This window comes from Pongo abelii, chromosome 10 (genome assembly GCF_028885655.2).
Source record: "Pongo abelii isolate AG06213 chromosome 10, NHGRI_mPonAbe1-v2.0_pri, whole genome shotgun sequence".
In the NCBI taxonomy this organism is placed as follows: domain Eukaryota; kingdom Metazoa; phylum Chordata; class Mammalia; order Primates; family Hominidae; genus Pongo; species Pongo abelii.
The window spans coordinates 110,860,280-110,883,155 of NC_071995.2; the positions used below are offsets into that span (position 1 = coordinate 110,860,280).

General features: G+C 41.5%; 1 protein-coding gene across 4 annotated transcripts in view; it reads right to left on the minus strand.

Annotated features, from left to right (window-relative positions):
• NAA25 (N-alpha-acetyltransferase 25, NatB auxiliary subunit) overlaps positions 1 to 22,876 on the minus strand; it is an 83,303-nt gene that overhangs the window by 39,851 nt on the left and 20,576 nt on the right. For 3 of the 4 annotated variants that reach the window (XM_054528281.2, XM_002823769.5, XM_054528280.2), the window contains 8 exons: positions 20,497 to 20,615; positions 13,827 to 13,901; positions 11,414 to 11,521; positions 10,967 to 11,045; positions 8,452 to 8,563; positions 7,438 to 7,527; positions 4,632 to 4,801; positions 1,747 to 1,859 (listed from right to left, as the gene is read on the minus strand). In XM_054528281.2, the coding sequence (XP_054384256.1) occupies positions 1,747 to 1,859; positions 4,632 to 4,801; positions 7,438 to 7,527; positions 8,452 to 8,563; positions 10,967 to 11,045; positions 11,414 to 11,521; positions 13,827 to 13,901; positions 20,497 to 20,615 (866 nt within the window). The remainder of the gene's footprint in view (positions 1 to 1,746; positions 1,860 to 4,631; positions 4,802 to 7,437; positions 7,528 to 8,451; positions 8,564 to 10,966; positions 11,046 to 11,413; positions 11,522 to 13,826; positions 13,902 to 20,496; positions 20,616 to 22,876) is intronic. The other variant, XM_054528282.2, reaches the window with a different exon arrangement.

Genomic DNA, 22,876 nt, shown 5'->3' on the forward strand with positions numbered 1-22,876 from the left:
GGCAGGAGAATCCCTTGAACCAGGAGGCAGAGGTTGCAGAGAGCAGAGATCGCGCCAACACACTCCAGCCTGGGCGACAGAGCGAGAGCAAGACTCCGTCTCAAAAAAAAAAAGAAACAAAGAAACAAAGAAGACATTAAAAGGAGAGCCCACTAGACTTCAAAATGTAAACTTTGTGCTGCAGAATTTCATGAAAAAGATGAAAGAGCAAACTACAGACTGGGAGAATACATTTGAAACCACATATCTGACAAAGAACTTGTATCTAAGATATATAAAAAACTCTGCAAACTCAACAGCAGGGAACACTTTTTCTATTTTATAGAATAAAGCCAGGCACAGTGGCTCACACCTGTACTACCAGCAATTTGAAAGGCTGAGGCAGGTGGATCACTTGAGGTCGGGAGTTCAAGACCAGCCTGGCAAACATGGCAAAACCCTATCTCTAACTAAAAATACAAAAATTAGCCAGGCTTGGTGGCATGTGCCTGTAGTCCCAGCTACTCAGGAGGTTGAGGCACAAGGATCACTGGAACCCAGGAGGTGGAGGTTGCAACGAGCCTGGGCCACAGAGCGAGACCCTGTCTCAAAAAAAAGAAAAAGAAAAAAAATTAAATAAACGGAATCATACTATGTGTAACTTCTGAGATTGGCTTATTTCTCTCAGCATAAATTCCTGGAGAGTCAATCATGTGGTTGCCATGATCTCAGATCACTGCAACCTCCACCTTCTGAGTTCAAGCAATTCTCCTGCCTCAGCCTCCCAAGTAGCCGGGTCTACACGTGCTCACCACCACACCCAGCTAATTTTTTGTGTTTTCAGTAGAGACAAGGTTTCACCATTATTGGCCAGGCTGGTCTTGAACTCCTGACCTCAGGTGATCCACCCGCCTCAGCCTCCCAAAGTGCTGGGATTACAGGCGTAAGCCACCGCACCCGGCCTCTTTTTTTCTTTTTTTAAGAGACAGAGTCTCACTCCGTCACTCAGCCTGGAGTGCAGCGGCATGATTACAGCTCATTGCAGCCTCGAACTCCTGGGCTCAAGCGATCCTGCTGCCTCAGTCTCTTAAGTAGCTGGGGACTACAGGCACGTGCCACTGTACCTGGCTGTACTTCACATTCAAAAAATGACAAAATTATAAAGATGGAAAACATAATAGCTGCCCATAGATAGAGATGGGAGAGGGGGAGGTGGCTATTGTTATTAAAGGGTAGCATGTGGGATTCTGGTGGTGGTGGGACTGTTCTGTATCTTGACTATGGTAATAGTCACACACACCCATATGTGCCACATACTGCACTAAATCCATACACAACACCCAAACGCACAAAAATCAGTGCGTGCAAAACTGGCAAAAACTGAGTAAGTTCAACAGATGAGAGCAATGTCAATTTCCTAATTATATTACACTATAATTGTGCAAGATGTTGCCATTGGGACAAAACAGATAAAGGATATATGAGATGTGTTATTTCTTCCAACTACATGTAAATCCATAATTATCTCAAAATAAAACAGTCAAAAAAAGGAGAATCCACCATCTGTTAGGGCTTTACTCCCATTGTGACTTAATCAGAAATTATGCCTTCAAGCTAAGTACATAGAGTACTAGCTTGACAGGGCAGTTATCATTGTATCTCATGATTATCAATTCCACACATTTTAGAAAAGAAACCCAAACATTTAACCTCTGTGTTTCAACAAATAGAGGCACCCAACAAACTTCTAAACTGTATAGTACTTACTTTTGTACACTGTGTAGCAGGTAAGAGGTCAACAAACACCTTAAGGTCTGTAAAACAACAAGGTTTATCGCCAAACTTTTTAAAATACTGGAACATTAATTCTTCTGGATCACCTGGGGGATGGGGAACAAAATCACTTTATTACTCATAAACAGAAGCAATTTCCATTTAAGTGAGAATTAATTTGAAAACATTCATTTCAATTAAAACAAAATTTTGCTTGAGACTGGTCCCAAGATAGTGGGTTATCTCAACTACTTGTTCAGTTACAGACTGAACTCATTGTTCTACTCTTTCCCCCTTTTCACCACTGCACCTGACTAGTCTTTAAAAGATAAAAAAAATAGACTGGATGCAGTAGCTCACACCTGTAATCCCACACTTTGGAAGACTAAGGCGGGCAATCCCTTGAAGTCAGGAGTTCAAGACCAGCCTGGCAACATGGTGAAACCCCATCTCTACTAAAAGTACAAAAATTAGCTGGGCGTGGCAGCACATGCTTGTAATCCCAGCTGCTTGAGAGGATAAGGCAAAGGATCGCTTGAACCTAGAAGGTGGACGTTGCAGTGAGCCAAGATCATGCCACTGCACTCCATCCTGGGCAACAGAGCAAGACTCCATTCAAAAATTAAATTAAATTAAGTTAAAGATTATAAAATAGGCTGGGTGCAGTGGCTCATGCCTGTAATCCCAGAACTTTGGGAGGCCAAGGCGGGAGGATCACCTGAGGTCAAGAGTTCGAGACCAGCCTGGCCAACATGGAGAAACTCTTGACTCAAAAATACAAAATTAGCTGGACGCGGTGGCGTGCACCTGTAATCCCAGCTACTTGGGAGGCTGAGGCAGGAGAATCGCTTGAACCTGGGAGGCGGAAGTTGCAGTGAGCCGAGACTGCGCCACTGCACTCCAGCCTGGGCGACAGAGAGAGACTCCATCTCAAAAAAAAACCCAAAAAACTGTAAGCTAGGCCGGGTGCAGTGGCTCATGTCTGTAATCCCAGCACTTCGGGAGGCCAAGGTAGGGAGATCACTTGAGTCCAGGAGTTTGAGACCAGCCTGGGCAACATGGCAAAACCCCATCTCTGCTGAAAATACAAAAATTAGCCAGGTGTGGTGGCGCTTGTCTGTAATCCCAGCTACTTGGGAGGCTGAGGCAGGAGAATCGCTTGAACCCAGGAGGCAGAGGTTGCAGTGAGTGGAGACTACACCACTATACTCCTGCCTGAGCAACAGAGGGAGACACTGTCTCAAAAATAATAATAATAAAATAAAAACCTGTAAGCAAATTCTTAGTATAAGCAAACAATTACTGCTTTCTTTTAGGGAGGTGGTAGTTTTTCCAGCAAAATTGTGAACTAGTACAATGACGATATCCTTTACTTATTGAGCAATAAGATCATAAAGAATCATTTTATAAAAAGATCTAAGGGCTTCATCAAATTTCCTGAAGGATTCCCTCAATGCTTTACTATCCACATCATTCTTTTCTGCTATCTTGTCATTATCCTAGTAAATTTTCTCTTCAGTTACAAATTGCTAATTCCACCAAATATTCTTTTGTCAATAGTTTTGTGAGTGCTTCGAGCAGATTTTCAAGAAACCTTTCATCCACTTCATGAAACTTTTCCCAAACTGGCAATTTTACTTTGAAATTGATTTTGACTTCATTGTTTTTGACGGTTTTTAATTTTTTTAATTTTTTGTTTTTTTGAGACAGAGTCTCACTGTGTCGCCCAGGCTGAAGCTGGAGTGCAGTGGCGCGATCTTGGCTAACTGCAACCTCCATCTCTAGGTTCAAGCGATTCTTGTGTCTCAGCCTCCCGAATAGCTGAGACACAGGTGCACGCCACCACACCCAGATAATTTTTTGTTTTTGAGACAGAGTCTCACTCTGTCACCCAGGCTAGAGTGCAACGGCACGATCTCAGCTCATCACAACCTCCACCTCCCAGGTTCAAGCAATTCTCCTGCCTCAGCCTCCCAAGTAGCTGTAACTACAGGCGTGCACCACCATGCCTGGCTAATTTTTGTATTTTTAGTAGAGATGGTGTTTCACCATGTTGGCCAGGCTGCTCTTGAACACCTGACCTCAGGTGATCTGCCCGCCTCGGCCTCCCAAAGTGCTGGGATTATAGGCATGAGCTACCACATCCAGCCAATTTTTTGTATTTTTAGCAGAAACGGGGTTACGGCCATGTTGGCCAGGCTGGTCTTGAACTCCTGAGCTCAAGTGTTCCACCCACCTCGGCCTCCCAAAGTGCTAGGATTACAGGTGTGAGCCACTGCACCCGGCCAAGTTTTTTTATTTTTTTAAATTAAATTTTTGAGATAGGTTCTGGCTGTGTCACTCAGGCTGGAGTGAAGGCGCAATCTCAGATCACTATAACCTCTGCCTCCTGGGCAGAGTCTGCCTCCTGAGCTCAAGAGACTCTCCTGCCTCAGCCTCCTGAGTAGCTGGGACTACAGATGTGCGTCATTATGCCCAGCTAATTTTTTTGTATTTTTTGTAGATGGGGTTTCACCATGTTGCCCCAGCTGATCTCCAACTCCTGAGCTCAAGCAATCCACCCACAACAGCCTCCCAAAGTGCTGGGATTACAGGCGTGAGACACCGCAACCGGCTGATTTTGACTTTATTGTTGGGTCAGCAACAGAATGCCTGACAAAGACTCTGATGGAACAGGGAGATAAGTTAATGTTAAGCCAAGGTGAATATATGATAAAGGACTAGTTTTATAAGTGATCCATTCATTAGCAAATATTTTCAGGCTATGAAGACATTTGCTTCCCAAACATGACTCTGTCCGGTGTAGATCTCTAATAATGAATATAGCACTTGGGTATTAAGGGCATTCTCCAGGCTTCCCAGATATCGTGGTTTCTTACCCAGTTTGTACTCATCGTTACAACCTTGACTTCGTAAACGCCTAATCAGCTCCAATTTAGCTAGATGTGGTCCTCGGAGATGGCGAGAACTTTTAGATTCTTCCATTATCCGATCTTCTATAAACTTCACAGCTTCTTCTGCAGAATAATGTACTTCTCCTTCTAAAGAGCTGAGGAAAAGCACAGGAAAAAGGAATTTTATTGCCTCCACTGTCCTTCCCAAAGCTTAAAGTCAAGCCAAACTCATTAAAAAAAAAAAAAAAAAAAAGAAAAACAACTTTGATAATTATAAAATAATAGAAAAAGGAATAAAAGAGAACTATGAACATATTCTAACAGATAACATGTTATAAGATTACTCTCAATTTTGGCATTTGATTACTGCAGCATAACTTACCTTTTTTAAAAAAGAATGCATAATTTTGTATATATATGAAATACTGCCTGGCTGGGCGTGGTGGCTCACGCCTGTAATCCCAGCACTTTGGAAACCTGAGGTGGGCGGATCACTTGAGGTCAGGAGTTCGAGACCAGCCTGGCCAACATGGTGAGACCCCGTCCCTACTAAAAGTATAAAAAACTAGTCGGGCGTGGTGGCATGCGCCTGTAGTCCCAGCTACTCAGGAGGCTGAGGCAGGAGAATCGCTTGAACCCAGGAGGGAGAGGTTGCAGTGAGCTGAGATCACGCCACTTCACTCCAGCCTAGGTGACAGACAGAGACTTCACCTCAAAAAAAAAAAAGAAAAGAAAAGAAAAAAAAATTGCCTAATAAAAATATAAGGCTGGGTGTGGTGGCTCACACCTAAAATCCCAGCACTTTGGGATGCTGAGGTGGGAGGACTACTTGGGCCCATGAGTTTGAGACCAGCCTAGGCAATGCATGGAGACCCCATCTCTACAAAAAATTTAAAGCAGCCAATTGTGGTGGCGCACACCTGTAGTCTCAGCTACTTGGGAGGCTGATGTGGGATGATCACTTGAGCCTGAGAGGCAGAGATTACAATGGGAGGAAAGATTACACCACTACACTCCAGACTGGGTGACAGAGCAAGACCCCATCTCAAAAAAAAAAAAGGCCAGGCACGGTGGCTCACACCTGTAATCCTAGCATTTTGGGAGGCCAAGGCGGGTGGATTACTTGAGCTCACGAGTTCAAGAGCAGCCTGGGCAACATGGTGAAACCCCATCTCTACAAAAAATACAAAAATTAGCCAGGCGTGGTGGCTCATGCCTATAGTCCCAAGCTGCTTTTGGGGCTGAGGCAAAAGGATCACTTGAGCCCAGGAGGCAGAGGTCGCAGTGAGCCAAGATCACACAACTGCACTCCAGCCTAGGTGACAGAGTGAGACCCTGTCTCAAAAAAAACAAAAATTAAAAATTAAATACACACACACACACACACATACACATATATATTTTTGAGATGGGGTCTTGTACATTTTATTGCTTTAAGAATGAAAGCTGAGAAAAATTAGGTAACCTAGTTAATATTACGAAGCAAGCATCAGCTCATAACTGTCATCTTGAAACTTACTTCTGTATTAATTTTTTAAAAGATCCCATTTATTCCTTTTTTTTTTTTTTTTTGAGAGAGAGTCTCGCTCTGTCACCCAGGCTGGAGTGCAGTGGCACGATCTCGGCTCACTGCAAGCTCCGCCTCCCGGGTTCACTCCATTCTCCCACCTCAGCCTCCAGAGTAGCTGGGACTACAGGCGCCCGCCACCACGCCCAGCTAATTTTTTGTATTTTTAGTAGAGATGGGGTTTCACCATTCACAGGATGGTCTGGATCTCCTGATCTTGTGATCCGCCCGCCTCCGCCTCCCAAAGTGTTGAGATAACAGGCGTGAGCCGCTGTGCCCGGCCCCATTTATTCATTTAACTCTAGATGCCTATAAAAAGGAAAAAAAATTTATTGTAGTACTGCCTACAATAGCCAATAACAAAAGGACAAAGGAAAAAAAAGAGATCTTCAAAAATCCAAGTATCATCAATAGGGAAAATGCTAAATGAATTATGGTACATCTGAAGTACTCTTAAGCCACTGGGGGAAAAAAAAAAAAATGAAAGGGATCTACATGTACCAGAAATGAAAGATGTTCAAGATATATTTCAAGGCGGAAAATAACAGGTTGCAAATCGTGTCTAATACAATCCCATTTTTATATTAAATATAAGAATAATTAAGCCGGGCACAATGGCTCACACCTGTAATCCCAGCACTTTGGGAGGCTGAGATGCTGAGGTGGGTGGATCACCTGAGGTCAGGAGTTCAAGACCAGCCTGGCCAACACGGTGAAACCCCGTCTCTACCAAAAATACAAAAAGTAGCTGAGCATGGTGGCGGGCACCTATAGTCCCAGCTATTCGGGAAGCTGAGGCAGGAGAGTCGCTTGAATCTGGGAGGCAGAGGTTGCAGTGAGCCAAGATCGTGCCATTGCACTCCAGCCTGGGTGACAAGAGCCAAACTCCATCTCAAAAAAAAAAAAAAAGAGAAAAACAAAAAGAATAATTATCTTAGCATAAAGATGGAAATAAATCTCACGGAAAGGCACCAAACTGTTAACAAGAGTTATTTTTGGAATGGTAGGATAAGTGGAAATTAGCACACCACATATTTTGGCACTAACATGATTTTTAGAATAAACTTGTGTATTTTATACTTCAAAAAATATGAAAAAATGTCTTACTTTGAAAGGAATACTTTATTGAGACAGAAAAAGAGAATTCAATTGGCTTATAACGAAATCCTTTCACTACACTATATTAAAAACTGCTGTTGTAATTCAGGAAAGAAGACAACTTACTGTTCACCTTCAGCAGGAGGAGTCCAGGCCTCTTCAATCAGTCGAAAGACAGAATCGAAATAAGTCAGATAGAACTGCCAGTCATCTGAGCTAAAATCAGATTGAATGATGCACACAGGATTAAACCCAAGTTGTGACAGATCTTCCTTAGGAACCATGATATTCAATTTATTTTGTAAGTTATATTTTAGTATGTAGTAGGTTGGCTTACCCCCACCCACTCCATGTTTCCTTTGCAAATCTAAAAGGGCATTTTCCAGAGGCATTTTCAAAGTAATACTACTTTGTATTTGTAAACAGTAGTAAACTACTCTTTCCTTCAATAAAATGACCAGGTCTAGAAAACTAATATTCATAACAGAAAAGTCCCCACATAAGCACTTCCGAAATAGAGGGAAGGGGAGAGAAGTGCTGTAGCAAAGAATGAAGCCTCTCTCTTTTAGGGGAATACTGAATTTGAGAAATTAATGATTTTCAGTGTTCATTCTTAAGCCCTAACTAGAATTCAGCACCATGGTGGCACAAGTATCTTTTTTTTGTTTTGAGACGGAGTCTCACTCTTGTCACCCAGGCTGGAGTGCAGTGGCACGATCTCAGCTCACCGCAACCTCTGCCTCCCGGGTTCAAGCGATTCTTGTGCCTCAGCTTCCAGAGGAGCTGGGACTACAGGCGTGCACCACCACAACTAGCTAATTTTTGTATTTTCAGTAAAGACAGGGTTTCGTCATGTTGACCAGGCTGGTCTCAAACTCCTGAACTCAAGTGATCTGCCCGCCTTGGCCTCTCAAAGTGCTGGGATCATAGGCATGAGCCACCATGCCCAGCCTACAAGTACCATTATAATACTCTATTGAAAGATGAAGACTCCTTAAAAACTTTTAGAAACATGCAGGACACAACTACTATAAGAAGACTTTATGCCCAGAAACTTCAAAACACAGACACCAAGAAAATCAATAGTGAGGTCTTAAGCCTCACTACAGTCAAATGGTACAAAAGAAAGCTTTTACTCACTTTTTTAGTAACAGGCGCCGGGAAAGGGCATTGCACTCTGGCCACCTGCTCAGCTTCTTGTACATAGCCATGCATTTATTTTCCCGACTCTGAATCTCACTTGTCAACTTCTCTAAAATCAAAAGTTATAAAAGTTGGTAAGCTGGTTTCATTTCTGCTCAATAACCAGAATAGAGTCCAACCACAAGAAGGAAAATGTCACATTTTCTTTTCTTTTTTTTTGAGATGGAGTTTCACTCTTGTCACCCAGGCTGGAGTGCAATGGCACGATCTTGGCTCACTGCAACCTCCACCTCCTGGATTCAAGCGATTCTCCTGTCTCAGCCTCCCAAGTAGCTGGGATTACAGGCATCTGCCACCACGCCCGGCTAATTTTTGTATTTTTAGTAGAGACAGGATTTCATCATGTTGGCCAGGCTGGTCTTAAACTCCTGACCTCAGGTGATCCACCCATCTCAGCCTCCCAAAGTGCTGGGATTACAGCTGTGAGCTACTGGGCCCGGCCTAAATGTCACATTTTCTTATTCACTCTCTTAGAAAATGGGACCACTATTACATACAAACTACTACTATCTTATTAAAGATTATTTTACTTCAAAGAAAAAAGTACATTACGGACAGTAAACTTTTATATCATTTTCTTGTAAAAGGATAGGTTTCACAATGTATTGGGTTGAAGATCTATTAATAGTACATGGGATATACTTATAAAATCCCAACAGCATCTAGGGACTAGTAAATTTAGTCCATAGACAGGCTGCCCATCCATACAGTTCCAAAACATCAAAGAGGACTGAGCTGACTTGAGGTAAGAAAGATGAGATGTTGGAAGAAGACAAAAAAGAGTGGAGAGGAATCAAACTCTTTCCAAACAACTGAAAACAAAAAAACTAGGATGATAGTTCTGACCAAATTAGATTTGCCCAACTGTTTAGCAGATTAAGGATACCAAAAATTACATTATGAATTTCCTGTTGAGAATCTAAATTTTTACTATCCATACAACTATAATCTAGTTTAAAAAAAAAAAAAAAAAGGCCAGGAGTGACAGGTCACACCTGTAGTAATAATCCCAGCACTTTGGGAGGCTGAAGCAGGCAGATCGCTTGAGACCAGGAGTTCGAGACCAGCCTGGGCAACATAGTGAGACCCCGCCTCTACAAAAAATATAAAAATTAGCCAGGTTTGATGGCATACGCCTGGAGTCCTAACTATTTAGGAGGCTGTGGTGACAGGATAACTTAAACCCAGGAGATCAAGGCTGCAGTGAGCTGTGATGATGCCACTGCATTCTAGCCTGGCTAACAGAGCAAGGCCCTGTCTCAAAAAAAAAAAAAAACAAGAAGTTTCTTGTGAGTAGCCTAAATATCCATCAAAAACTGGTTAAGTAAATTTCTACATTCACACTGTGGAACACTGGACAGTTATTAAAGGAGTGAGATAGTGAACTTTATCTCTAGGAAATACTATTTAGTTAAAATAATAATAATAATAATAATAATAAAATAATGGAGGACAGGCGTGGTGGCTCACACCTGTAATCCCAGCACTTTGGGAGGCAGAGGCAGGCAGATCACTTGAGGTTAGGAGTTTGAGACCAACCTGGCCAACATGGTGAAACCTCGTCTCTACTAAAATACAAAAATTAGCTGGGCGTGGTGGTGTGTGCCTGTAGTCCCAGCTACTCAGGAGGCTGAGGCAGGAGAATCGCTTGAACCTAGGAGGTGGAGGTTGCAGTGAGCTGAGATCGCACCACTGCACTCTGGCCTGGCCACAGAGTGAGACTCTGTCTCCAAAAAAAAAGAAAGAAAGAAAGAAATAATGGAGCCCCGTGTGGTGGTGTGTGCCCGTCGTCCTAGCTACTTTGGAGGCTGAGATGGGAGAATCACTTGAGCCCAGGAGTTCAAGTCCAGCCTGGGCAAAACAGTGAGACCTCATCTCTTTAAAATAAATAAATAAATAATAAAAATAAATTATGGGTGTAAGAGTATGCAGAGCAGAGGTCACAAACTCAAATGCCTTCATAAGACAGACATATAAATAAAGAAGGAATGTTTGTGGTATCTACAGAGTACAAATCCTGACTAGAGGGACATTAATTAATTTAAAATTTTTAAAGAAAATTTTTTTAAAAATAAAAACATTGTGCTAACTGAATAAGATTATTCTATAAGCCAGGTGTATTATGTTTTCATTCGTGTTTTAAAAAAAAAGTTGGGAAGATGGATCTTTACAAGAATATAAAGTGTAACTGGAGGAAAACCTAGGGGAAGAGGGCTAGAGATGTGGAGTATAACCTTGCACACTCCTTGAAGTTTCTGAATCTGTTATTTTCAAGTAAAAACATTTTTAAAAATAAATTTACAACATACAGAAAAGTCTGGAAGAATATAACAAAATGATCAAAAGTGTTTATGTCTTTATATCCTTATGTGGAAATTTTCTACAATAAACATTTTTCATGTTTAAATACGGAAAAAAAAAAAAAAGCTTTAAGAAAATGTTTAAAAATTACCTCCTAATTTCCCTCTGATGACATCCAAGGCCTCCTGGTACTTTCCCAAACGTTCCAGGATCATATAATAAAGTTCAACCTTACAGAAAAAAAAACAAGAAGTACAACCTCTGAAACTTTTCAATAATAAAAAGATAGTCATTTATAGGTTTTTAAAAAGTTATTTAATAGAGCATGTCTTCAAATGAGATGAAACTGACAGTAAGAAGCAGGTAACAGGATCTTCTCAATATATATCTCTCCCGTCTATACACATCTCAGCCTAGAGTACTTCCTAGAAACAGGTCAGTGATTAGACCAACGCTGAGAGCTTCACATTTACCCAAAGGCCAAGTGTGAGGACCCAGCTATCAAACTGGAACAAAACAATAGTTCATAGTATTCTAACATAATATTGTAGCACTAGCAAAAAAATGAAAACACAAAAGTAGGGCTTAAAATACTCACTTCAGCCTCAGCTTCTATCTTGTCCTCTTTCACCATTTTTTCGACCATTCTCTCAGCAAGGGGCAGAAACATTGTTTTTGAGAGGTTTTCATCCTGTGCCGATATAGACTGAAAGAAAAATAACATTTCATTCTAATTCTCCCCTGCTTGCACTATTGATATTAACATTACTGTTAATTGGGCACATAATTATCAATCCACCATGTCAAATATCAGACCTAATATGAATTCCCTGCCAAGGAGGTACATTACAGAGTGGTTTGTTTTACAAAAGATTTCTTTGCTAAAGATTCATTATCCTATGTGTTCTTGAAATACTGAGCTTCCACAATACAACTTAGTATTTAAGTCGGTTATTTATACATTTTTCTAGAAGAATATAAAGAGGGAGCATGCCTATACTGTTTATTATTTATGAGTATTACCAGGTATTTGAAGAAAAAAGCCTTCCTGGTATCTTTGAGATGTTCACATACTAGAAGAGAAATGCCAATTCCTTTCATTACACAGTTTACTAGTAGCTAGTTACCTTAAATTGGTAACAAAAATTAACACATGAAATTAATAAAGTTAATAACACCAGATTCTGCTCACAGCTCACTTAACCCTTGTAAACAACCTTTCAAGGTAGGTATTACGCTTATTTTACAAAGAAACTAAGGTTAGGCCAGGCGTGGTGGCTCATGACTGTAAACTTAACACTCCGGGAGGCTGCAGCAGGTGGATCCCTTGAGGCCAGAAGTTTTGAGACCAGCCTGGCCAACATGGCGAAACCCCCGTCTCTACTGAAAAATAATTTAAAAAATTAGCTGGGTGTGTGTGGTGGTGCATGCTTGTAATCCTAGCTACTTGGGAGGCTGAGACATGAGAATCGCTTGAACCTAGGAGGTGCAGTAAGCTTAGGTCATGCCATTGCACTCCAGCTTGGACAACAGAAAAAAAAAAAAATTAAGGTCAAGAGATTCCCCAGACAGCTTTACCAGACATGTGGTAAAGCTAATGCATGAAGGCAGACCTGTCCGACCCCATAACATCTGTTCTTAAACACTACTTTTAAATCCTTCCTCCCCATCCTCTCCTATACAGAATCTCACTTTGGTCCCTGGGAGAGAAGTGTTTCCTTTCTGCCAAAGAGCAAACTGAGGCTCAGAAAGGAGAAGTGATAAGAAGGCCACCCAGTTCAATGAGCCATTAACTAACCAGCAATATTGTCTTAAAAGCAAACCTCAAGTTGTAATATCAAACATTTCAAGGCTCATGCTTGATCAAGCAACCCAGCAATAGATTAGAGATTCAGGGGAAATACAGTCCATGCTACCCACAAATAAACTGATATACCAACTCATAAAGAATACTCAAGGGCCGGGAATGGTGGCTCACGCCTGTAATCCCAGCACATTGGGAGGCCGAGGCGGGCAGATCACGAGGTCAGATCAAGACCATCCTGGCTAACATGGTGAAACCCCGTCTCTACTAACAATACAAAAAAATTAGCCGGGCATGGTAGCAGATGCCTGTAGTCCCAGCTACTCGGGAGGCTGAGGCAGGAGAATGGCGTAAACCTGGGAGGCGGGGCTTGCAGTGAGCTGAGATGGCGTCACTGCACTCCAGCCTGGGTGAGAGCGAGACTCCGTCCCCAAAAAAAAAAACAAACAAAAAAAACCTCAAAACCCCTAACTTAAGTCAACTGACAACACAAAGTTTGACATGCTGCAACACATTACACAAAATGTTCACAGTCAGATGCAGAGGCTCATGCCTGTAATCCCAGCACTTTGGGAGGCTGAGGCAGGAGGATTACTTGAGGCCAGGAGTTCAAGACCAGCCTGGTCAAAACAGTGAGACCCTGTCTCTACAATATTTTTTTTTTTTGAGACAGAGTCTCGCTCTATTGCCAGGCTAGAGTGCAGTGGCATGATCTCGGCTCACTGAAACCCCCGCCTCCCGTGTTCAAGTGACTCTCCTGCCTCAGCCTCCAGAGTAGCTGGGATTACAGGCACATGCCACCATGCCCAGCTAATTTTTGTATTTTTAGTAGAGATGGGGTTTCACCATGTTGGTCAGGATGGTCTCGATTTCCTGACCTCGTGATCCACCCACCTCGGCCTCCCAAAGTGCTGGGATTACAGGCGTGAGCCACTGCACCTGACCAAAAAAAAAATTTTTTTTAATTAGCCAGGCAAGGTGGTATGCACCTGTAGTCCCAGCTACTTGGGAGGTTGAGGTAGAGGGATTGCTTGAGCCTAGGAGGTCAAGGCAGCAGTGAGCTATGATTGCACCACTGCACTCCTGCCTGGGTGACAGCGTGACTCTGTCTCAAACAAACAAAAAAAAGTTCAGAAGACACAATGAGGACAATAACTATATAAAAAATAAAACCAAACCTCAATCCCATTCTGAATGCCATACTCACTTGCATAATTAAGCTCATCACAGACCAAAAGTAGTAGGGATTTTTGGGGACAATCTTATATAGAGCCATGCCAGCCTAAAAGAGAACCATAAATATTTTATTTAGAAAACACCATACAGAAGGGGATTAATGATCTAGATACATGACAAAAAGTTTCTTGGGAGAACAGCAATATATTTACATATCCCAGTTAGTGTAAATTCCTAGTGACTTGATGGCTTTAGCAACAGCAGTAATCACAAAGGTGAATTTTCAAGTTAGGAGTGATACTTCACTTTTTGAACCAGAATTTACTAAAATTAAAGTCCAATATTTCCAGAATACGCTGCAATCCAATATAGTTCTAGGAGACTACAAAGCAAACACAAAATTTGGCTTGTAAGTGTACATCAATAAACTTTACTGACGATACCATACTAACCAGTTATTAGCAAAAACAAATAAACATGCCCAGAGAATACACTTAAACTTCAATATCAGAAAAGATTACCATGCCATAATTCAAAAATTCTTCTTAGCTTAAGAAAATAATATGGTTCCTTCAAGATTCCAATAATTAGAACTGAAATCTTTCATTATGAAATATATAATATGCAAATACTTAAAAGCAAGAACATGCTTTTAAAAAAGAATAGACCTATTCAAGCATAATTGAGACTCTATCCATAATTAGCCAACTAGTAATTGACGCTAAAAACTCCATCAGGTAATTTTCATATGTTTTTTAATCTTTTGCCTACTGCCAATCTAATTCAAAAATTAATGGAGGTCCTATGAAGTAGAAGAAACTACCTATTCCTGACAAAGATTCAAAGATCGAGTCCCTGTCCCAAAGGCATTTAAAAGCGGGGGAGAAAACAAATACATAAATGACTGAAATGTATTTAGCAATAAAAATAAATGTCCTGGGCCAGGCGCAGTGGCTCATGCCTGTAATCCCATCACTTTCGGAGGCCGAGGCTGGCAGATATCTGAGGTCAGGAGTTCGAGACTAGCCGAGCCAACATGGATAAACCCCATCTCTACTAAAAATACAAAAATTAGCTGGGCGTGGCAGCAGAGACCTGTAATCCAAGCTACTTGGGAGGCTAAGACAGGAGAATCGCTTGAACCTGGGAGGCAGAGGTTGCAGTGAGCAGAGATTGTGCCACTGCACTCTAGCCTGGGCAACAGAGTAAGACTTTGTCTCCAAAAAATAAATAAATAAAAATAAAAAATAAATGTCCTAGGCCAGCCATGACAACTCATGACTGTAATCCCAACATTTTGGGAGGTTGAGACAGGAGGATCATTTGAGCCCAAGGAGATTGAGACCAGCCTGGGCAACACTGTAAAACCTTACACACACACACATATATGTATGTTAACCAGGGTGGTGGCAAGCACCTGTGGTCCCAGCTACTGGCAAGAGGCTGAGGTGGGAAGATCACCTGAGCCCAGGGAGGTCAAGGCTACAGTGAGCTATGATCACACTACTGCACTCCAGCCTGGGCAACAAATCAAAATCAAATCTGTCTCAAAATCAAAATAATAAAACTAAATATAAAAACAAATGTCCTATATAAAACACCATGCTAGGGTGTTTCCAAGGAAGGCAAAGTTGTTCATTTTCTTACCTCTTCTTTCTTTAAGGGAAAGTAGAGAGGAGAACATTATCATTAAAGCCCCTCCAAAGTAACCATCTTTCAGATGACTTTGAAGGTCAAACAGAACACGACGATGGGGGGCAGGGGTGCAGGGTGTGGTAACGATACATATAAAACTACAAATATTTGAGGTGAATGGGTAAATGAATCAACTCAAAGTACGAGAAAAATGAGTCTGAACAAAAAACATTCAAGAAAGTCAAGGGATGTATGCTGATAAAAACAAGTAGGATGTCTGGCTAAAACAATTAAGAGTAGTAGGAAAAGCATTGAAAGGTACTTTTCAACCTTTTGTACCTTTTCAACCTTTTGTACCTTGGTACAAAAAAAACCAAGGTACTTTTGTTGTAAGGTATTAAAAAAGGAGCCTATACAGAATAGAGAAGTGATATTTATAAATCTATACTCTTCTAGGAATAGTATCTTAGCAGTACTGTGAAGAGACAAAATAGGAAGAAAGAAAAGGTGAGGTGACGAGGCACGAAACCAGGATGGGGTAGATCAAATAGAAAAGAAACCTGGAAAGATACAGCAGAGGCTGGGCACCATGGCTCACGCCTGTAATCCCAACAACTTTGAGAGGCTGAGGCAGGAAAATCACCTGAGGTCAGGAGTTCGAGACCAACTTGGCCAATAAAGTTAAGGTAAAAGATAAAAGTGATGGTGAAACCCCGTCTCTACTAAAAATATGAAAATTAACTGGGCGTGGTGGTGGGTGCCTGTAATCTCAGCTGCTCAGGGAGCTGAGGCAGAAGAATCGCTTGAAGCCAGGAGGTGGAGGTTGCAGTGGGCCGGAATTGCACCACTGCAATTCAGCTGGTGCTGAACTGCACTCCAGCCTGGGCGACAAGAATGAAACCCCATCTCAAAGAAAAAAAAAAAGATACAGCAGCGGCAGAATAAACATGATCTAGAGACGACAAGGACATACAGGATAGGAGAGTCTAAGATGGCTTCAGGCACCTGCTTCTAACATGGGGTACATATACTCCACAGGTATAAACTGAAAAATGTTAGGAAATTCCATTGATCCCTGGGAAGCCTTTACAGTCAAAAGAAAAAATAATAATTTTTTCTTTGAGTTAGAAAACTGGCTGGGTACGGTGGCTCATGCCTGTAATCCCTGCACTTTGGGAAGCCAAGGCAGGAGGACTGCTTGAGCCCAGCAATTCAAGACCAGCCTGGGAAACATAGCGAAATCCCAACTCTACAAAAAATCAATAAATGCTCAAAAATAAATAAAAGTTAGGAAATCCATTTTACTTGAGAATATGGGAAAACATTTTTATAATGACATACAGAGATAAAAATATATAACATTAGAATATGAATTAATATAAAATGCAAGGCAAAAATTTCATGTCCATACCCTATGATCTTGCAGGCTCTGATAATCTGCTGAAACAAAATTTTTGATGACAGACAAGTTTAAAAACATGGATCTAAGCTGGTGACTCAGAATGAGAGAGAATGTCATTTACAGGAAAAGAAAAGCCTTATCACCATATGAATAACTAGCTACTCTTCATTTATGGTAGTTTCAAAATCACCAGCCAGAGATGTTATTTGGGGCAGCAGAAGCTCTTAAGTTTCCCTCCCTCCTACCTCCACGAGTTTATACAAATTATTTATTTGCTTAACAAATTATTGTGCAGATGCTATTCTAGGCAATGGAAAATCAACAATGAACAAATCAAACAAAAACCTTCATCCATATGAAACATGACATTAAATTTGTGAAATACCTATTACCTCAGACTGACATTCCACACTCAAAATAAACATACTTAAGCTAAGAAATTGTAACTTCCTTAAGCAGCAACAATGACAGTATAAAAATTAGCCAGGCGCGGGCGGGGCGCAGTGGCTCACGCCTGTAATCCCAGCACTTTGGGAGGCCGCGGTGGGCGGATCATGAGGTCAAGAGATCAAGACCAGCCTGGCCAGCATGGTGAAACCCCATTTCTATTATAAATACAAAAAATTAGCTGGGCGTAGTGGCGCGTGCCTGTAGTCCCAGCTACTCGGGAGGCTGAGACAGGAGGATCTCCTCTTGAACCTGGGAGGCAGAGGTTGCAGTGAGCCAAGATCGCACCACTGCACTCCAGCCTGGAGACAGAGCGAGACTCTGTCTCAAATAAATAAATAAATAAATAAATAAATAAATAAAAATTAGGCAGGTGCAGTGGCTCAACGCCTGTAATCCCAATACTTTGGAAGGCTGAGGCGGGTAGATCACTTGAGGTCAGGAGTTCGAGACCAGCCCGGCCAGCATGGTGAAACCTCATTTCTATTAAAAATACAAAAATTAGCTGGATGCAGTGGCTCACGCCTGTAATCCCAGCACTTTGGAAGGCCGAGGCAGATGGGTCACAAAGTGAGGAGTTTGAGACCAGCCTGACCAACATGGTGAAATCCCATCTCTACTGAAAGTATAAAAATTAGCTAGGCATGGTAGTGTGCACCCGTAATCCCAGCTACTCAGGAGGCTGAGGCAGGAGAATCGCTTGAACCCGGGAGGCGGAGGTTGCCGTGAGCCGAGATCACGCCACTGCACTCCAGCCTGGGTGACAGAGCAAGACTCCATCACAAAAAAAAAAAAAAAAAAATTAGCCAAGTGTGGTGGCAGGCACCTGTAATCCCAGCTACTCGGGAGGCAGAGGCAGGAGAATCTCTTGAATCTGGGAGGCAGAGTTTGCAGTAAGCTGAGATCACGCCACAGCACTCCAGCCTGGGTGACAGAGAGAGTCTGTCTATCTCAAAAAAAGAAAAAGAAAAAAGAAAGAAAAGAAGTATATCTTTTTTGAGGACAACATGAGAAGAATGGGAAGAGAAGGTCATTTTACAACCTGCTTGTCTCAATTAACATATACTAGGAACATCTTTCTATGTCAACCATATAAAGACACCCAGTATTATTTGGAGAGATGTGGGAATGTATTTTATGTACCATAGGGATGAACTATAACTTCTTTTACTCTATCCTTATGAATTAATATTTAATATACTTTGCTTAAAACATAATCTTACAAATAAAAATGATATTAAGGATTTATATGTATATATGTTAGCATTGCCAATTTTAAAAAATATACCCATTTTATGGCTGGGCACAGTGGCTCACACCTGTAATCCCAGCACTTTGGGAGGCTGAGGCGAGCAGATCATGAGGTCAGGAGTTCGAGACCAGCCTGGCCAACATGGTGAAACCCGTCTCTACTAAAAATACAAAAATTAGCCGGGTGTGGTGACGTGCGCCTGTAGTCCCAGTACTCGAGAGGCTGAGGCAGAAGAATTGCTCGAACCCGGGAGGTGGAGGTTGCAGTGAGACGAGATCGTACCACTGGATTCCACCCTGGGTGACAGAGCGAGACTGTCTCAAAAAAAAAAATATATATATATATATATATATACACACACACACACACACACACACACACCCATAACCATTTTACATTTTTAAAAATTATAATGTCTAAATACCTTTCAGTAAATAAATTAATAAAATGTTATTAAATAATTCCATCGGGACCCCTCAAAAAATTTCTCCACCTGGGCGCACTGGCTCACATCTGTAATCCCAGCATTTTGGGAGCCCAAGGTGGGTGGATCACTTGAGGTGAGGAATTCGAGACCAGCCTGGCCAACATGGTGAAACCTCGCCTCTACTAAAAACACAAAAATTAGCCAGGTGTGGTGGTGTGTACCTGTAATCCCAGCTACTCAGGCTGAGGCAGGAGAATCACTTGAACCTGGGAAGCCAGGTTGCAGTGAGCCAAGATCATGTCACTGCACTCCAGCCTGGGGGACAGAGCAAGACTCCATCACAAAAAAAAAAAAAAAGAAAAAGAAAAAAACTTCTCCTATGTTAAAACTTGCATAAACTTAAAATATAGAGACTGATTTTAAGAAAGAGTTTATATTAATATAGTATCTGCCACCCTGCCCAAATTATCTATTGTTATAACTTGATATTTAATGTAAAGAATAAGATAAAAATCCAAAAAATTTTGCCTTCAGAAGATATTATACCCACAAAGAAAGCATTTCTAAAAAAGTACTAGCTTGGGCTGGGTGTGGTGGCTCATGCCTGTAATCCCACCACTTTGAGAGGCCAAGGCGGGCAGATCACCTGAGGTCGGGAGTTTGAGACCAGCCTGACCAACATGGAGAAACCCCGTCTCTATTAAAAATACAAAATTAGCCAGGAGTGGTGGCGCATGCATGTAATCCCAGCTACTCAGGAGGCTGAGGCAGGAGAATAGCTTGAACCCAGGAGGCAGAGGTTGCGGTGAGCCAAGATCGCACCATTGCTTTCCAGCCTGGGCAACAACAGCAAAACTCCATCTCCCAAAAAAAAAAAAAAAAAAAAAAAAACTAGCTTAACATCAGAGCCATTTATGGAATTAATAATGCTGATTACATTTCTCTGAGATGTTAGCTTTACCCGCAACCTAATTCAAATGTGTTCAAATGAGGCTCCTTCAGATGTATGTAAAGAATATCTACAATATGGTAGCTGCCAAATAAGCTGCCTCAAACCAAAAACAAAAAACAAAAAATAAATTTAAAAAGAAACATCCCAGGCAACAAGGATTTTCCCCCTGGTGGATTTAAAAATCTTAGCAGGCTATCAACAGTTTAAATTTACAAATTAGACGTAAACTTTAAAGTTACTCTTTCCATAGTTGTTCATTTTTTGCTCTGGTATATCTGCCCATTTTCTGAAAATTTAACAGCAATCTGATGCAGTAGGACAATCTGAAGCTGAATTACCAAAACCAAACAAAACATAACATCAGGCCACAAAAGAACAATCAACTTATTCCCAAATAAAACATTTAAAGATCTTGAATAATAGTTCAACTTTAAACACATAAGGAAAACAACTGACTGACCTCCACACAGAAAAATCCATAAATTCAATTCTACACACACATACCCAGTGCAGTTAAATCACAAGAAAGAGACTTTTACTTCTAATAGTAAATCCCATAGCCCAGTAGGTTTGGGGATCAAATTACCTGTTGCATTTTCTTGTATTCACCCACTCTGGCATAGGCCATGAAGAGGTGAGAGTGATACTCCTCACTATTGGGAACTTTCTTCACAGCTGCCTCATAAAGTTTTGTAACTAACTCCGCTAAGATAAAGAGAAATAAGATTTAAGTTATACTTCAAGAACATTCTAATGGCATTTAATGTTCTTCCTATTTGGCAGAAATAGATGTCTCCTATCATTATAGAAGAAGTATCTGCTTTGCCTCATCCACTCATCATTCACCTCTTGGTTAGGTGGTGTTTAAATGAAGCATGGAATAGGTCAAGCCTTCTCACAGCATTTACAACATATAAGACCTTATAGGATCTGGCCTCTGTCTCCTCTTTCCCTCAGCACTTTATCATGTAGCCACAAACTATTTGTAGTTCCACCAGATTCTCTGGGATGTATCATACATACCTCTATGCCTCTACACTCTTCCCTCTGCCTGAATTCTCCTTTCCTCTCTTTTATCTTAGTGAACATCAGCCAAGACCCAATTCAAATGTAAGCTGAACTGTAAGACTTTCTCTGAACATCATCTCTGCTTCTCCACTGCAATTTGACCACTGCCTCCCTCTGCCATCTTGGAATCTTACATAAGTAAGTACATTGTAGTTTTTTTTTTTTTTTTTTGGAGATAGGTTCTCACTCTGTCGCCCAGGCTGGAGTGCAATGGCACAATCACGGCTCACTGCAGCCTCGACCTTTCAAGCTCAGGTAATTCTCCGACCTCGGCCTCCCAAGTAGCTGTTCTGCAGGCACATATCACCACAACTGGCTTATTTTTTATAGAGACAGTGTTTTGCCATGTTGCCCAGGCTGTACTGTAGCATTTATTAACACATAATGTAGTATACTGTCTAGTGATCTATTTCCCCTTATAGACAATGAGTGATATGACAGCAGAAAGTGCTTTTTTTTTTTTGAGACAGAGTTTTGCTCTTGTTACCCAGGCTGGAGTGCAATGGTGCGATCTCGGCTCACTGCAACCTCTGCCTCTTAGGTTCGAGTGATTCTCCTGCCTCAGCCTCTCAAGTAACTGGGATTACAGGCATGCATCACCACACCCGGCTAATTTTGCATTTTTAGTAGAGATGGGGTTTCTCCATGTTGGTCAGGCTAGTCTCGAACTCCCGACCTCAGGTGATCCGCCCACCTCGGCCTCCCGAAGTGCTGGGATTACAGGCGTGAGCCACCGCGCCCGGCTAAAAGTGCATTTTTTATCTTTGACTGATAGAATACCAGTCATAGAGAAACATGCCACCAATATTTGTGGAGTAACTGATTTTTTTTAAAACACTGGAGAAGAATCCATATCCCTAAATCAACATAATCTGTAAATACTCAGATATAATACCTCAACTCTTAGGTTTTATCTTTTGTAAAAATTAAAAACAAAATTGAAGCTGAGCACAGTGCCTCGTGCCTATAATCCCAGCACTTTGGGAGGCTGAGGGAGGCGGATTGCTTGAGCCTAGGAGTTCAAAACCAGCCTGGACAATACAGCAAAATCCTGTCTCAAAAGAAATTGGCAAAAATGATTAAGGTTACAAATACCAAATGTTAACAATCTGAGCTATTTGAATGAATGAAGAGAGAAAGAATACCAAGTGCTGACAAGCATGTAAGCAATCAGAACTCAAAAACTGCTATTCTATTTATGAAAGAAGTTGACATTATCTTGCTTTAAGCTAAACATACACTTACCCCATGACTTGAAAATTCCACTCCTAGATATTGCAATGTAGTTACCCAGGGAAATATTTTGTGGTAGTGAAAATGGATTAACTATAGCCACTTGGCTATTAGATGAAAAATGCAAGTCATAGAATATATATAGTACAGATACACTAACAAAAGTTTAAAATTAAGCAAAACTACTAATTTATTACTAAGAGTAATAAATGTAATAAACATTTAAAGAGAAGCAAGAGAATAAAAAATATTCAGGATAGCGAGTAACTCTTGGTAGGTAAAAGGAGAATTAAGATTGATTGAGGAGGCCAGGCGCACTTGGCTCACGGCTGTAATCCCAGCTCTTTGGGAGGCCAAGGCAAGTGGATCACTTGAGGTAAGGAGTTTGAGACCAGCCCGGCCAACATGGTGAAACCCGTCTCTACTAAAAATACAAAAATTAGTTGGGGATGGTGGTGCATGCCTGTAACCCCAGCTACCTGGGAAGCCGAGACAGGAGAGGATGCATGAACTCAGGAGGTGGAAGTTTCGATTCTCCTGCCTCAGCTTCCCAAGTAGCTGGGATTACAGGCGCACACCACCACACCCAGTTAATTTTTGTATTTTTAGTAGAGACAAGGTTTCCCTATGTTGGCCGGGCTGGTCTCTAACTCCTGACCTCAAAT